General features: G+C 46.5%; 3 protein-coding genes across 4 annotated transcripts in view; 1 reads left to right on the forward strand and 2 right to left on the reverse strand.

The window, feature by feature from the left end:
* Window positions 1-479: 479 nt before the first annotated feature.
* Window positions 480-10,342, reverse strand: LOC122412170 (ubiquitin carboxyl-terminal hydrolase 3-like). The gene is made up of 7 exons (XM_043421529.1): window positions 8,742-10,342; window positions 5,057-5,204; window positions 3,991-4,513; window positions 3,598-3,855; window positions 3,234-3,476; window positions 2,948-3,141; window positions 480-2,846 (listed from the first exon to the last, which is right to left on the reverse strand). The coding sequence occupies exons 1-7, from the start codon at window positions 8,830-8,832 to the stop codon at window positions 2,684-2,686; spliced, it is 1,620 nt and encodes a 539-aa protein (XP_043277464.1). The 5' UTR covers window positions 8,833-10,342; the 3' UTR covers window positions 480-2,683.
* Window positions 10,343-10,899: 557 nt separating this feature from the next.
* On the reverse strand, window positions 10,900-12,065 carry RpS17 (ribosomal protein S17). The gene is made up of 3 exons (XM_043422414.1): window positions 11,922-12,065; window positions 11,469-11,620; window positions 10,900-11,204 (listed from the first exon to the last, which is right to left on the reverse strand). The coding sequence occupies exons 1-3, from the start codon at window positions 11,922-11,924 to the stop codon at window positions 10,967-10,969; spliced, it is 393 nt and encodes a 130-aa protein (XP_043278349.1). The 5' UTR covers window positions 11,925-12,065; the 3' UTR covers window positions 10,900-10,966.
* A 319-nt stretch (window positions 12,066-12,384) lies between these two features.
* Fur2 (furin-like protease 2) overlaps window positions 12,385-15,331 on the forward strand; it is a 117,960-nt gene continuing 115,013 nt past the window's right edge. The window contains exon 1 of one of the 2 annotated variants that reach the window (XM_043422406.1): window positions 12,385-13,519. The gene's annotated coding sequence lies outside the window, so the exon portion shown is untranslated. The remainder of the gene's footprint in view (window positions 13,520-15,331) is intronic. The other variant, XM_043422407.1, reaches the window with a different exon arrangement.

Raw genomic sequence — 15,331 nt, forward strand, 5'->3', positions numbered from 1 at the left:
TACGAAACGACGGGGGAAGCGCCGCCGACGAACAGACTCTGCTCCAATCGCGACGGCCTGTGGGTCGAGGGACTCGGCGACGAAACTCGATCGAACAAAGAATCCGTAAAAACGTTCAATCCTCTCGACGGGGATATAGAAAAATACGAAATCGTCGCAACTGGAAATTTCCGTGAGGAAGAGGCTGATATTGATCCCGAGCGGGGCTGTTTTTGCTCGAAATTTTGTCGATTTTTAATCCGCGGCGACGACTACTATCGATACGCATTTCCTACCAAACGATCGGCATTCGCTCAATAATCCAAGAGCGCAAGCCGACATACGAAAATCTGATTAACCGACAGAGCTTTGCGATCTTTCAGTTTGTGAAAAGCTCAAGAAATCCGAGCTCGATGGTCCGAAGGTAAAGAAAACGGAAAAGAATTCGGCAGCACGAAATATTAGCTCGTCACCGCGACAAATGAATAAGAGTGGGAGAATTGAATTTGTATTTTCTTTTATTCAATCCCCGCGCATAACTGTTCGTCATTTAATTTTCTTGTTTATTCGTTCAGCGGTTCATTTTACAATTCTCGTTACCGGGCCATCTCCGACTTTTTTCTTAGTCGTCGTAATAACTCGATCATCGTTCACGCCTATGCGTTATAATATTTCCATTCGTTTCAGCCTTTTTGTTATTTCGCGTCGAGTTTTTTTTTCTCGATATTAAGAATTACATCATAGTTTCTTTCGTGTTATATCTTTGCTATGTCGTCGATTGGCTCGTTTTTCGTCTTACGTCACATTCATTCGTCTCAATAAAAGGTTTTACTCATACTCGCTAGAAGATCTTGTTTCTTCTTTTCACCTCGATACTTGTTCAACTTATAATTACATTTATAATCGTTTATAGAAAAAATAAGTCTTTAAATAATCACATAAGAGTCGTAGAACGTATCTGGGGAGAAGGTCGAGTATTGGCTCGGCCAGGGAGTCATGTTCCTTCGCCGTTAAGGTGTTTTTCTCGTTTCTATTGTACCACCGAAAGAAGTCTCCTCGGAAAGTTCGTTGACAGATCGCTCGCTCGACTCTCCGAGCTGAGGGAATTCTCGCGTCGCATAGAACTTGTAAAAATGAGCTTAGATCCATCGAACGCGGAGAAGAAAGAAAAGGAAAAACGATTTCTATATTAACGAAACGAAAATGAAGAGTTTAGCTGCGCGCGTTTCGCCGCTGGCCGTCGTCACGAGTTCGGAGTTTCGATTGTTCGTCTTTGAAACATCTTCCGAACGGAGACGAGAGTCCAGATTGTGGGAGGACGAGTTCGACGCTCGCGAAATCTAGCGATAACCCGGGTAAGAACGATCGGTTTACGGGTGCAAAAACACAAACACAATTGGGACGTTTCGCAGTGTCGATCGATCTCACCGACGGGAGCGCTAGCCCGGGACAAGCTCTTCCGGCTTTCAGCTAAAGTATTCCGCGTTACTTTCGTCAAATTTCAAACGGATTTGACGAGGAAAAAAATCAAATACGAAACGAACGAGAATAGGAAAGAAAATGCTTGAATAATACTTCGATACAAAAGTCTCGACAACCCGAAGAGCCTCGAAATTCGCGATGCGCACTCGCCTCCGCGTCTTTGCTCCATAAATACACACTCATATTTCTATACACATACATAATATACTTTTATCGCCGATGCCGTATTCGATTTCTTCTCTTTTTCTGCCCCCCCCCCCCCCTTCTCCCTTTTTCGCTCTCTCTCAGACCCTCCCTTTCTGTACATGACCTATGACCATATTTCGTGGCACACCTTAATGCCTTCGTTTTCCTATATCACAATGAATTACCATCGTCGTCCAAACAGCTGGCAACTCTTTTTCCCTTTTTCCTCCTCCGTAACATTACTATATCGCCCGACATCTAGAAAAATATACAATTTGCTCACCTCTTGACGAAATAAGTGAATCGAAGAAAATGTAAAGCGGGGACTGCGAAAATGAGGCGTTTGCGAAAATGACAGGGTAACGGAGATAAATACAAAAAGATGATGAGTGTTCTCGGATTGAGAGAGAATGAAGGAGAGCAAGAGAAAGGGAGAGAGTGCGCGGGTTATTAGAAAGAGCATGGCACAAGGACGCGAAAAAAGTAGTCGCGCGCGTTTTTTCCTTCCGCCGTTGAGCACAGAAACGAAAAATCCTTCCGGATGGAGAAAAAATTCATCGATTAGAGACAAAATGACGTTGGTAGAAAATAAAATCATGCCTCTCGTGACTTGGCGTTTGCGCTCTCAACAAGGACGGACAAGAGGGGGGGCGAGAAGAAGCCGCGGATCGCACGTTCATTCCAAAGGCTAAACATACATTCACGCACGCACACTTTTATCCGGAAACCTTCGCGATTGAACCAATTCTATTTCGTTTGTTCGCGCGTATATATTTATTTATAAATGAGCACGCGTCGATCTCTCGCTGTTCGAAGGGCGGTGTTCGGGGGTTTGTGACTTTTCCGGGCTGCTCGTCTCGTTCTCGGCGATGCTTTTCGTATCGCTTTTCCTCACGGTCAAGCCATTGTTTCTTCGCTTTCTCGGTGAGCTCGGAGCGATCGATTCGCGGTCTTTGTTCTCGTCGTTGCGGCTGTCCTCCTCGGACTCGTCGCATTCACCGGGATGCCCGGGATGCTGAGCCCCGGTCCCCCGGCGTCACAACGGCGGGGGAATCGAAAATTCTTTCCGCACGTAAAAGAGAATGTAAGGCTTGCACTTTGCAACGGAATCGGCACTGGCCGGTCGTACCGAACTATCGTTGAAATGAAACCACTGACCATCGTGCACGGCAAAGGCAGTATAATGTCCGGTTCCAGCCCTGTTGATCGTTTCATCCAAGCGAAACGAACAAAATATCGGTTAGTCGGTCCTTTGTTGCGAATTCAAGTTGAGAGTAGATAATAAAAAAAAAACACCTACCCCGAACCGTGGTGAACTATGACAGCTGCGAGATCATAGAGGTGGCTGTTTTGAGGACCGAGTTTGACGCCGGACGTGCCTCGAACGGTGAAGGGCGACATGTCCAGCGATTCCATGGGAAAATCAACTTGCGTGTCGACTTTCGAGCGATACGAATTGCACCACCGAAATCTTTTAATGTGAAGGCACAACACCTGCGCGGGAGGAGACGAAAAATAAGGATAAGACAAATTCCGTTGATCGAGGGGGGAGGAGGGGGAGAGAAAATTGTCGAAGGATAACTTACGTTAGGCAGCCTGTGTATCCAGAACCTCTTGGTGGAACGTTGCTTACCCACGCAATTGTCGCAAAAGTAGAGTTCGCTGTCGGCGAGCTCCTCGACCTTGAAGAATCGCGAGAGGCTGTAAGTCAGACTGCAAACTTCCTCCTGTTCCTTGGCTCGCCTTTGCAGCCTGTCCGGAATGTCCAACGAGAGATCTTGAAAGGGTTCGTGGGTCTTGGAGTCCGTTCGGCAGTTCATACAGTGGACCTGAGAGAAAAAAAAAAGAAAAAAACACGATTTTCACTCGCATCGAGGAAGAAAGACGACGCATTCGGAATACGAAGGGGGGGGGGGGGCGGGGGGAGAGAGAGTGGGAAAAAAAACTCACGACACTGAGGAGCGTACCACCGAAGACGGCTGTGACTATACTCTGTTTTCCACGAAGACCGAGCGGCTCGTGACCGAGTCTCGGTAATAATTGGAGCAACTCGGTGTGCAGCCTGTCTAGCATGTACGTGAGGAACTCGTGAGCGTCTTGTTGCTGGTAGCCCCTAAAACGTGGCACCACCTTCCATATCACGAGGAACAGGCACTCGGGCGAAATGGCCTGGCCGTTCGATCCACCGAGACTCAAACCAAGAAGAACCTTCGTCGTCATCGTCGTAGTTTTTTCACGATCGACACAATAGAAAAAATAAGATAAACAAATATAATTAATGAGTTCGAGAGGGACGAGAAGCCCTCGAATTTTACTGCTGGGTCGCACTCGTCGAGGAAATACCTTGCGGAGCTCCTCGGCGAGGAGAGCGTCGCTGAGCTCTTTCGCTCGTCCTGGGGCAACGATGCGACCCCGGTGCGTCGGCGGCTCGTCGAACGCTATGCCCTCGAGGCTCGGCATTTGCGTCAGATATTCGCAAAAATGGCTAATATTGTTGAACGATTGAAGAACGACGTTCATAAAACACGTGTTCCCGAGGTTTCTCAGACCGACGACTTTCTTCTCTTTGGTTAATTTGGAACTGCGACGCTTCGCAACCGGACGATTGTCCCCGCTCGTACCGTCCAACGAGTGTAGCCTCTTTCTCGTTCTCGGTCGAAGATTACGCACAACGACCTCCGCTTTCCACAACGCCGCCTCCGGGTCGTCCTCTTCCCCGTTGACGTTCTCCAGACCCGGCGAACTCGACGAGCCCCAACAACCCTCCTCGTTCTCCTTGTGCTCGCTCTTCCGAAACGCGCTCTGCCGAATCTTCTCTATGTGACCGCTCGACGTGTCGTTTACCACGTACTCGTCGCAGCTGTAACTGCACAACAGTCGGGAAAAGAAATCGCGTTAATAAATAAATTACGCTCTACTTTGTTGATGTTTCTTCGAAAAATAAACAAAAATTTATCCACTTTTTTCTTCTATCGATCATCCAAGAGCATTGCCGAACCGGAAAATACGTTTGGAAAACCCCAACCACTGTGACGCTGAAGTTTCCGACGTTGGAGTCCAACGAAATGATGTGTAAAATAACTCTCGAATAATTCCAGTAAATCTCCAATTTTCTTTCCTGCCGAATTTTAAATTTGTAGTTTATCGACGTACACCAATGATTCGTGAAATAAAAAATTGATCGATTACAAATTTTTTTTTCCTTCATTTCGTTGGGCTCGAACGTCGCAAACTTGAGCGTCGTGTGAAAACAAAATTGGTAAAAAGAAACTCCAACGTTTCCCGAGGAAAGTGCATTTTCGAAATGACCAAACCTCGCTCTGTATTTCCTATTTTATGTCGTTTTATCTCGCTCGATTCTCGCGTTACCTTGACTCGCAAAGTCGCTCAACAATCGTCGAAAACTCACCAATAAACCGCCAAATTTTCGCAGTCTATGCAGACGCAGTGCTGAGTATTTTTCTCGTGATGCTGGAGTGCATGACCGGCGACGTAACGTCCGCAGTGCACAGCCCCGCAGTGCAGACACAGCCACGTACTCTTTTCCGTTCCGCATACTGTTGAAAATAACATCAAATTTCAATGCATCTTACGTTCTCGCTCGGTCGATTGACGTCAACCGTTGATAATTAGGGTGCCCGAATGAGAAAATTCTCGATCGGAGCATACCATCCGGGCTCGGAATCAACAATTTCCGGATGGCATTTCGACCAGTGTCGTTTTTTTCTCTCTCTCTCTCTCTCTCGCACAGACGTCAAAACATATGAAAGAAAAACAAAATCAGTAATCAACGTTGCTGGTAGATTCCGTCGATTCGAACGCCGCCGTTTTGCGCTCAGAAAGAACGACGCTATTGACTCGAACCGAAAAACGATGGAAAATCTCGAGTTTGCTTGCGCAAGATAGCGCCAGAGCTCGAGCCAATTTCCACTATTTCCCCCCATTAGTTCCCTTATCGAGCCGCCACCGCGCGACTCTTCGCACTTAACGCGATCGTTCCGCGCGATTCGTTCCCTCGGCAGTGTGCTCGGCACAAAGAGTGCTCGAATCCTGAAAGAAGAATATTTGGAATGAAGACGAGGAGGGAAGGAAAAGGAGGCGAGAAAAAAATGTTAGCTGCCGCGCGCGTGTTCATATCTATAAAAAAATGTCGCGACGGAGTTTCAAAACGAACGCGCGTGACTAATGTCCCGATGACTCGGAAAATTCGAACCATTGATAAATCCTCTCGCGCGTCACGCTCCGAAACAGCCTGCTCCGCGTTTATTCGCCCATCGCTCGACGTACGCGTATATATTTTTTACATACAGTCCGTTCTCCTCGAAGTAGACCAGAGTTTCGGCCTCGCTCCGTGCGTATACTTTCGCTGCTACGAGTTCGGGAGCAGGGAGAGACACGACGAAGCGAGTCGCGCGAGCTCGGCGATAACCAGCTGATCGATTAGCACGTACAAATACGTATATAGCCTCGGTATTTATTGATGCACGTGTATTTCGTAGCTCGAGTGTAAAAACGGCCTTCCCGCTCTCTCGCGCGGGGAAGGAATGAAAGTACGATGAAGCGCCCTGGAGCCCGACGCTTCGTCGCATGCGTTATCGATTTTGATGCGAGAATATTCGAAGCTCACTCCGCGGGGGCTTGAGCGAAACGATTTCGTATTTCAATTCTTCGTCGTTTTTGCACAATTTTCGAGGGCTCCTCCGTGCGAGCGGGCTTGTTTTTTTCTCGTTTCATGAAAATGAGGTTTTTTGGCCGCGAGGCTCGGGGGAGAGAGGAGGGTTCGCGGATATCGGTTGTGACGCGCGAGAGAAAGTGCTGGTGCGGAAAATCGGCGAGAGGAGAAACGACGAGGCGAGAAATCCCAGACGAATGAAAAACCGGGAAGGCTCGTTGCGCACACTCCTCTCCCCACCCCGTTCTCGCGTATATAAATAATTCGCACGGTATCACTCGTTGGCCTTTTAAATCGATGCGAGCGTCTCGACGCGCTCTTCGTCGCCGCCGCCGTCGTCTCCCACGGCCATACTTCTTTATTCGCCGGGCGAACGAGTCCCGCGCGTCCTCGCCCATTTCTCTCGGCTTCCCTTTTTCATCCAAACATCATCGAAATATATGAAGCGACCGCGCGCGCGGTGATGCTCCGATCCGATGTTCTCGGACTCGTGCTGGACTTTCTCCCCCGAGAACAATAGCGAGAGCAATAATACTTCGGCCGGCCTTTAGACACGCACCGATCGACATGACGAATTTCGTGATAAGGAAACGGCCACGCGCTCGTACAGCTTCAGCTGCGAGATCGTCGAGGCTCGACCAGGCCACATTTTCCCTGTTTAGCTTCTCAAAAAACCAAATATTTTTAATCCCTTTTCCACGCAATTTCGTAGCCGCGTACGATCGTCGAAAAAGCGACGAGGCTCGATCGAGGTTTCCCCTCGTCGTCGGACAAACGACGACGGGAAAGAATAAAAGCAGCAACGCGCCGGAGAGAGAGAGAGAGAGAGAGAGAGAGCGGAGAAACGACGTAAAAAGCGAAGGGCGAGTACTCGCTGCAGAGCTCCTCGCAGTACTCGCCGGTTTCGCCGCAGCTCCCGATACAGTCTCGAGGTCGACGGCGAAGAAAAAATAAAGCAAGGAAAATGAGTCGAAGGGCGACGTCCGCAATAGTTTTTAGCCTCCTCGTGCCCAACGAACGATCAAATGAATGTACCCGCCGAAGAAAAACCGAGGAATTATCATCGAACCGAATATACGAATATGTGCGAAGGCAAATCTGTAAACGAATTCTGACCGGGTCGATCGGGATTAAAGAGAGAAACGAGCGGAGTTGCCAATCGAGGGTGTCAAATGTTCCGATGACGGGATCTCCCAACTCCCAGCTGATTAGTGCCCGTCTCGTATTGATTTTTCAATGACGAACGCGCCCGCACACACACACACACACACACACACACACACGATATTCGGACGAGTCACACGAATGTAATAAGCGTCGTGTGCGCGGGACACTTGCCGAGCGAACTTGAGAGCGGCGTCGTTATGAATTTTATTGCGAGTTAAAATCCCATGAAAAAAAAAATACAAACTTGCCTCGATTCTCCTTTTTTCCCGATTTTTCCTTCCCCCTCGTACGCCCAGCGGACAAATAGTTTGATTCAACTGTATCGCGGGTGCACACGGAGAGTTTTAGAGAAAAAATGAGAGTGACGCGCGAGTTAAATAAGAGAGGAAAAGTATCGAAAGAAAAGTTTGGTTAACGAGATGGAAAATGGAGCGCGGCGCGTGTGCGTTGCCGATGGGATGAGAAACGGCCGGACGGGAATACGCGGAAAGATGAGGACGCGGGAGCCGAGGAAGAGAGAAGCCTCGAGCGAGATAGGCCGATTTCCGGGAAAGAGGGATTCGCGATCCGTAACGCGTGGTCTGTTGCACGGTAGTAGTAATTCTCGTGGTTGTGTGAAAGGACGAGGGGGGCTGGTCGGGGATACGTGTTGGCAGTTGACTTCAAGGCCGTGAGAGGAACGGCCTGCGTTAGCCTCAGTACGCTATTGCTATTCTACTTCTCTCTCGCTTCCTCTTTCAAAGCCTTTTTTCTCTACGCGAACTTGAGGACTCCTGACCGAAGCATTTTCTCCAACGAACGTTCGCCAGAGCCTCATTTTAGCAGGAATTGACATTACGAATAAAAAAAGGAACGATCGCGTTGTTTATGAGAAGAGTTTCGAGTTGCAGCTGCGAACGGAACGAACGCTGATGAAAAAGGCTTTGGAGAAGGAAAAACACGAGCCCGACGGAGGGGAGTGATTTTTTCGAATTTCTGTACACGCGATAATACGCGAGCGATGGAATGACAGAAAAGTGAGAGATTTTCCGCCTGCTGGTAATGCCAGTCAGAGAGAGAGAAAGCGAGAGACGAGTTGGAAGAAATCAAGTAAAAGAGGTGTGTGAGGGAGTTCGAGGAGGGGCATGGAGATGAGATTCGATTCCTCTTGGGTCATTATTTTATTTTATTTAAATTCTTTTTCGTATGTTTTCATTGAAATATAACAAGTCCGATGATGACGACGATGATGATGATGATGATAATACTTTCATACCTGCACAGACGAAAGGCAGATCCTTTGTACAAGTTGTCTCGAGGTCGTCGCTGCCGATACGTATGCTCTGTGCTAGATGCGGACACTCCATTTCACCGAATTCACGATGTATAGAGGCGGAAAGGTAACTCGCTACCTCGGGATCTCTCGGATCCCTCGGTTTAGCAGCGATTCTTTCCGTCGTCTTCGCAAAGCTTCGAACCCCTTTCAACTTTTTTTATTCTTACTTCATCGTCCAACGAGTCCATCGAATAAACTTCAATTTCTTGTCTTTCTCCTTAATTTCTAACGCTGCTTACCTCGCGAGGCACACGCACACGCACACAGCACATACACACAGAATACGTTGGGAGAATCTCCTTTTTCTATTTGATCGTGTGTCTCTGTTTATATGTATTACGATGTATTTATCACATCGAGAGAATTTGTGTAGGATTACTTGTTCGACGCGAGACGGTTTGTATTTTCGTGTCTACGGGAGAGAAAAGAGAGAATTCGTGTGGGATTTCTGGTCTTTGCCTGTCCGACTCTCCTCGATCGTTCTCTCTCACTCTTTGAATTTGCCAGGCCAGGGGTACACCGAGTGCCCCGTGAACCTTCAGCTCTCACATAGCGCGAGAGAGAGAGCTCCCCGTGGTCGTCGTTGTGTCGTCGTCTTCGACGAAGGAGGCAAGTCGAGTTGAAAGAAAATAAAATAAAAAACGTACGAGGGTATACACGGAAGAGGTGTCGTGTGTGCTGAGCGCGCAGCAGCAGCGACGGACCGACTGAAAGGCCAGCCGAGCGAGAGCCTCGCCACTTGGAACGATCGTTCGCGCAGAGCCCGTCGTCGGTCGGCGTGTGGTAGTCGCTCTCGTACACACGCGCAAAACCACTACAACGACCACCGCGACGACGACGACCACGCACCACTGTACACTATTTCGTTGTGTCGGGTCACTGGTGCACCACCGATATATAACCATTCTCCAAAGAAGCCGCCTTCATTATCCGTCTCGTTGTGTCATTAGTCTTTCCAATTTTATTATTTTTATATTCTCGTCCCCTTCGATGTAATTTACGAATCTCTCGGCGCTTCTCGCACACGCATCGAGTTTTTGTTTGTTTATTTATCGGATTTTTTCGTGTATAGACATTGTCAAATCACTGCTTTATGCAATCTTGACGACACGCGTTTTATTCAAGAGACAACTTGACACGAGGAGACTACAGCTCGCAAATGTGAAGAGAGAGGAGAAAGATTCGTCAATCCCGGCACATTATACTTATATTACTATCTCGCATCCGGTTTTGTTGGTTCGATGATTTATAATTAATGAACAATAATTGTCGAACCCGAAATCGGCGACAAATGATTTGTCATTTCTCGTACAATCGTCGAAAGTTTCGCGAATGTCCGAGGAACTTACGAAAGGGTAAAAGCAAGAATCGCGGCGTGCTTTCCTCGCGGCTACTCGACGCTCTCGCAACACTGTATCATTCCCGTTAGGTTGGGTCCGTGGGTCGGGTTGTTTCACCCGCCCGCTCGCACGACGAACGAACGAACGAAGTACGAACGCGAAACCAGGGAAGCTGTTGGTTGTTTCTCCTCCTCGATGCTCCGTCGTCTCGGGTTAGTCGCTTCGCTTGCGCAGGCGTAACACCATCGAACTTGACTCTGCATGCACGCTTCTCGAAAATTCCGCTTCTGTCCTTTAGCGCTACGATCGAACTCGGATTTTTAACCGGATTGCTCAAATCTCTCAATCCAAACTCGCATTGATAAACAATTTTATCGAACCGAACTCGAACTGAATATGTAACGCTGACTGCGGTGAAAACAAACATGATCATTCATTCTTCCCTCTCTTTTCTTCCTGCGATAGTAGACTGTAGAAGGGATAATTCGCTAAAATTCGTCGTGATGGCCCTACCCACAATTCCCATGTACTTGCATCTTTCTCTGTCCAGATAGGATATTTGAAATTCAGTGACATACAACATATTGATACTCAATAAAGAGAGTACAACCATATGATTAAATTGTAAATAAAATTCTATATAAGCGAGGCATTTAGTGTGTGGAATTTTGTCTAAACTGTAGCTTAGGAAAAGGTAAGCGAACGATGGCCCGAAACGAGGAATGGTAAAAGTTGTAGGAAAATGAATTGGACGCAGCTGCCAGTTTTTTTCATATTTATTGAAAAAACATGACAGTTTTTATCGTAAGGAGAGAGGTAACGCGTTTAATTTCTTCTGTATTGATGAGTCGACGGTTGTACAAGCTGAAGAACGGAAATGTTGCTGAACTCCAACATCTTAAGCATCTCCTTGGTCTCAGGATCAACCTCGATGACGTCATGCTCCAGAGCGGAAACCTCAGGTACGTAGTTATCCCTACGTTCCCTCTCTTCTTCTTGCAGCTTGATGGAGATACCACGTACTTGACTATGACGAAGTCTCTTCATCAAATGCGTAACAAATCTGTTGACGGTAGATTCACTTGTTAATATTAACGAAGGTTCTTCTCGTTGAATATTCGATTCATTTGTTATTAGATATTAAATTCGATAGCCTCTCTGGCGAGGTGAAAAGATCTTGAGCGTATACAAAAGTACTGCGATACTCTAAATTTGTAGGAAAACAAACTGGACTTTGAAGTTTCAACATTGGTGGTCAATTTGTAACGTAAGCTTTGATAAGATCAACGATTTGAAAAATATGAGAAGAATAAACATAACGACTCACCCAGCGATTTTGTTCTTCAAAGGTTTGCTGGGAATAATAGCGATTTCCTCGCATATCCTCTTGTTGGTGTGGAAATCAAGAGTCAATCGAGTGTAGTATTTCTCGATGATGACTCGAGCGGCCTTTTTGACCGTCTTAGTCCTGACACGACCCTGTGAAAAATGGAAATAAACATGAATTAATAAGATCGTAAAGGAAAAATGCGCGGTGGGATTCACGTTTAGGCGTTGATCACAGGCATAACCAAGAAAACAACGGTCAACCGAAGCCTCAACAACCAAATTTTGAGCGACCGAATACGTGGTCAAAAAATATATCCCCTGTCTAATATCGGCACTATTGTATTCAGTAAATATTCCCAAATAATCGATTCACGATCTACAAACATTTTTCGTACGGATCGACGATATATAAATGGATTTTTAAGGCAAAATGTCAAAATAATATACGCACCATGTTAGCGAATGTACCGGAAAAGGCACGGACCGAACTGAAAGAGAAACACCAACGCTCCCCGTCTCTCTGACGGCGTAACAATGAACTACGTTGTCTCCGTGATGTCGTCGAGTCGCCGCCATTTTCGACGCACAACCGTTAAGGTTGAACGCTAGTTTACCGTGTGTACTTTTATTGAAATTTAGCAGAAAATTAAACATTTTTCAAGTTGACACTGCTTATCCGTTCGTTTTACGATTCTCGACAAATATTTTTTAGTATTTTTTTCCATTTTATCGGAAAATCAGAGGTGATGGACTGTCGGTAAATCCTCGAACTCGGGAAGCGACGCGCGCGCGTAGATGTCGCAACTAGTACGGAGATTGCTTTACTCTTGCTATTGTGTTATTCGGTATAAAACGGTACAGTCATAGTAGTGAGGTCGGAGCGAAGGGTCATGCGCGTCATTCTCGACCGTCCCTTCGCGTAACACATCGCCGCGTAAATGTGAGGCGCATGTGCTGAAAAAAAACCTGCTTCTCGTGCGTTTTGGCGAGTGAGTCGCGTTAGTGAAACCGACGCGAAATACACAGTTTGTACGTTCGTTGGTCGATCGTCCCTCGGTTGTTCGAGCCCAAAATATGTGAGAGAGCGTATGATGAGCAAGTTTCGCCAGATGCATAATAGGAAAATTAGCGTGGCCGACAATACGTTAACGAGCCGGGTTGCTCGAGCACAGTCGAGTCGGTAATGCCGGGATTGCCGGGGGTCCCGGGGGAGGAGATACAGGAAGAAAGCGAACGGTGAACGGCGCAGGCGACGCACCAACGGTGGGAGAAGATTCGAGAGGGTTGCGAGAGCAGAGCACGTTGAAAGCGATAGAAGAGAGAAACCAGTGACAGTTTGGAGCGTTTCGAGTCTATGGCGCGTCGTTCGAACAAAGAGGGTGAGCGAGCGCGAAAGAGAAAGAGGAGAAGTAGGAGTGCAGCGAAGGGTGGGGGTAAGGCAAGGGACGCGCGAGGGTAGGGTAGCGTGCCGAGTTTGTTTATCGCCTTGGTGAATGCTCGAGAGCGCGAGTCAGTTGGTCAGTGCAGTGCTGACACTTGGTCCGTCTCGTCGTCTCTGGAGTTGGTTATATTATTGCTCGTTCAACAATTCGGTACGCGCGCGCGCTCTCTCTTTCTTTCTTTCACTTCCTCTGTCCGTCTCTCTGTCTCTATCTCTCCCTTCCTTTCTCTCTTCTGCTCTGCTTTCTTCCTCAACTCGTAAATCCCAACGTTCCGCTGTCATTATTTTTTCGTTTATCGTATTTATTGCGCGATGACCGGTGTGACGTCAGTGTGTTAAATCTGTCGAATAAAAGCCATCAAACAACTCGTGCACATGTCGACTTTTTCTCAATCTCCGTACTGATGAAACGAAAAGTGTGAAATATGTCTCAGTTTGACGTATAAGAGTGTCTCAGTTTCGCGTAATATGTTGTAAAATTTGTTTTCTTCCGTTTGTCATAACATTTTAATTGGACGCACGGCGAGGATACATGCATGCGTGCTACATGACAGGGATTGCGTAAAATTATTTGATGACCCGATGCACGGATATCTGGCACGCACACGGTAAGCAGAGCATATTCGTAAACACAATATTTTATATCCGTTTTTTTTAAATTATTTTGACACTCGTATTTTTCGTTACTTATATAAATATTCACTCGAAATTGACTGGAGAACGATAATTGTGCAATTCTCCTCCGGCACGTTTTCACGCGATAATTAAATCTTTTCTCTTCTCCCGTTCAACGTCGATCGTAACCTTCGCATATTAATGAAGTTTTTATTTCAAATAATCGCTCTCCAACAAAAATAATGAAAACGTAAATCATTCTGCGGAGATACGATAGAAACGATAATTGTGCGGTTATAATTAGTAATGCATGCTGACAGTGATTTTACTTGGAACGAATGTTGTGCTGGTTTATCGCACGAGCCGGCACGAGGCACATTTATAATAACAATAATAAAATACTATAAACAAAGAAAAATAATAAAAAATGTTTTTCTTTGTATATTTCTTTTATGTGTTTTATCAATTCCGAATATCGTTACATCGATAATATTCGGCTCGTGCCTTTTGTTAAATTATATTATTTCATCGATTCAAAAGAATGGTAAATAGTTGACGAATAAAAACTTCTCGTCGTCGGAATAATTTCGTTGGAGGGTGCGCGCGTGGGGCTCGACTTTTGCTCTCTTTCCCGGAATGTCAACAGCAATCTTGAAGCCACGACGCGGCACGGCGCTACTCTGTTTACAGTTTTTATTCCCGATCCCGCTACTTCACAATTAGCTTCAAGAATATTTTTGTCTCGGCAAAGGAGTTAATATTTTGTTTGTCCCCTGCTGGTATGCGTTCGTCTCGTTCGAGAACGTGTCAAAAAAAGGGGAAAGATCGTGCCCAGGAGGCGAGTTTAGATTCGTTCGTCCGAATGCGATGACTCGTAATTTCATTATTTTTTTGGCTGATCGCGCAAAATTACGTAATTTTTATTGAAGAATGAAAATAACAATAATCATCGTATACGAATACCCAACGTTTCAAAGTTGGAAAGAGCGGTCCTTGGAGTTTTCCAACTCTCGCTCGTTTCTTGTACTCCCGCGAAGTCGCGCACGCTTGGCGAGTCAGTCGGGTTAATTGCTTCGAGTAAAGCGTGCGTTCGCTCTTTCACAGAGGCAAACGCGCGGCGCACTATGGTGCTCCGGCGCTACTCGGGCCGAGGCCATTAGAAACTTTGTTCGAACCTCCTTTGCCACGAGAAAACTTGAGAGTTAACCCGCGAATATAACTGTCAACGCCCGGGCATACGCGCCAATGAAACCATCCAACAAATATTATATTTCTTCCTTTCAACCTTCTCCGATCGAATCTTTTTTCTCACGTTTTTCTACTCCTCGACGCTCTCGGTCCTCGTCTCTAATTCGCCGCACTTCCCTGTCCAATGAAATTCCTCCTCAGTGAGTCTATTTCAACTCGCTAATTAAACGGGGACTATTCATATTATTTTATCAAGTCAGATTTTTCAGTCGATCGCCGAAGGCCCCTTTCTCTCTTCTCCGATCCCAACGGCAAACGGGGAGCTTGAGAAAAAAAACTTTGCTCTTCTCAACCCGCGAATATCTTCGCGATATCAAAATCTTTTCGCTCGAGGACCAAATAATTCGTCGAAGTTGAAAAGCGAGTTGGTCGAGAACCACTAAAGGAAACAAAAAATAAATAAACGCTGCTGATCCCCACCGAAATATCGACTGCGTCTCGTCTGCGACGTTCAATCAGTTGCCTAATCGAGATGCAAACAAATATTTTATCAGTACAACTGTAAATTATGCGTGGGCACATGACTGGCGAGCAGTTCGAACGGAGCTGCTTGACTC

This window comes from Venturia canescens, chromosome 6 (genome assembly GCF_019457755.1).
Source record: "Venturia canescens isolate UGA chromosome 6, ASM1945775v1, whole genome shotgun sequence".
Taxonomy (NCBI): Eukaryota; Metazoa; Arthropoda; class Insecta; order Hymenoptera; family Ichneumonidae; genus Venturia; species Venturia canescens.

What these genes read in the sequence shown, in the direction of transcription:
- LOC122412170 (XM_043421529.1), bottom strand. Translation starts at nt 8,832, where the DNA reads ATGGAGTGTCCGCATCTAGCACAGAGCATACGTATCGGCAGCGACGAC. An exon ending in GAAAATTTGGCGGTTTATTG is followed by an intron (nt 4,514 to 5,056) that starts GTGAGTTTTCGA and finishes ACTGTTGTGCAG; the next exon opens with TTACAGCTGCGACGAGTACG. An exon ending in GTGGTACGCTCCTCAGTGTC is followed by an intron (nt 3,477 to 3,597) that starts GTGAGTTTTTTT and finishes TTTTTCTCTCAG; the next exon opens with GTCCACTGTATGAACTGCCG.
- RpS17 (XM_043422414.1), bottom strand. An exon ending in TTGAAGAACAAAATCGCTGG is followed by an intron (nt 11,205 to 11,468) that starts GTGAGTCGTTAT and finishes TACCGTCAACAG; the next exon opens with ATTTGTTACGCATTTGATGA.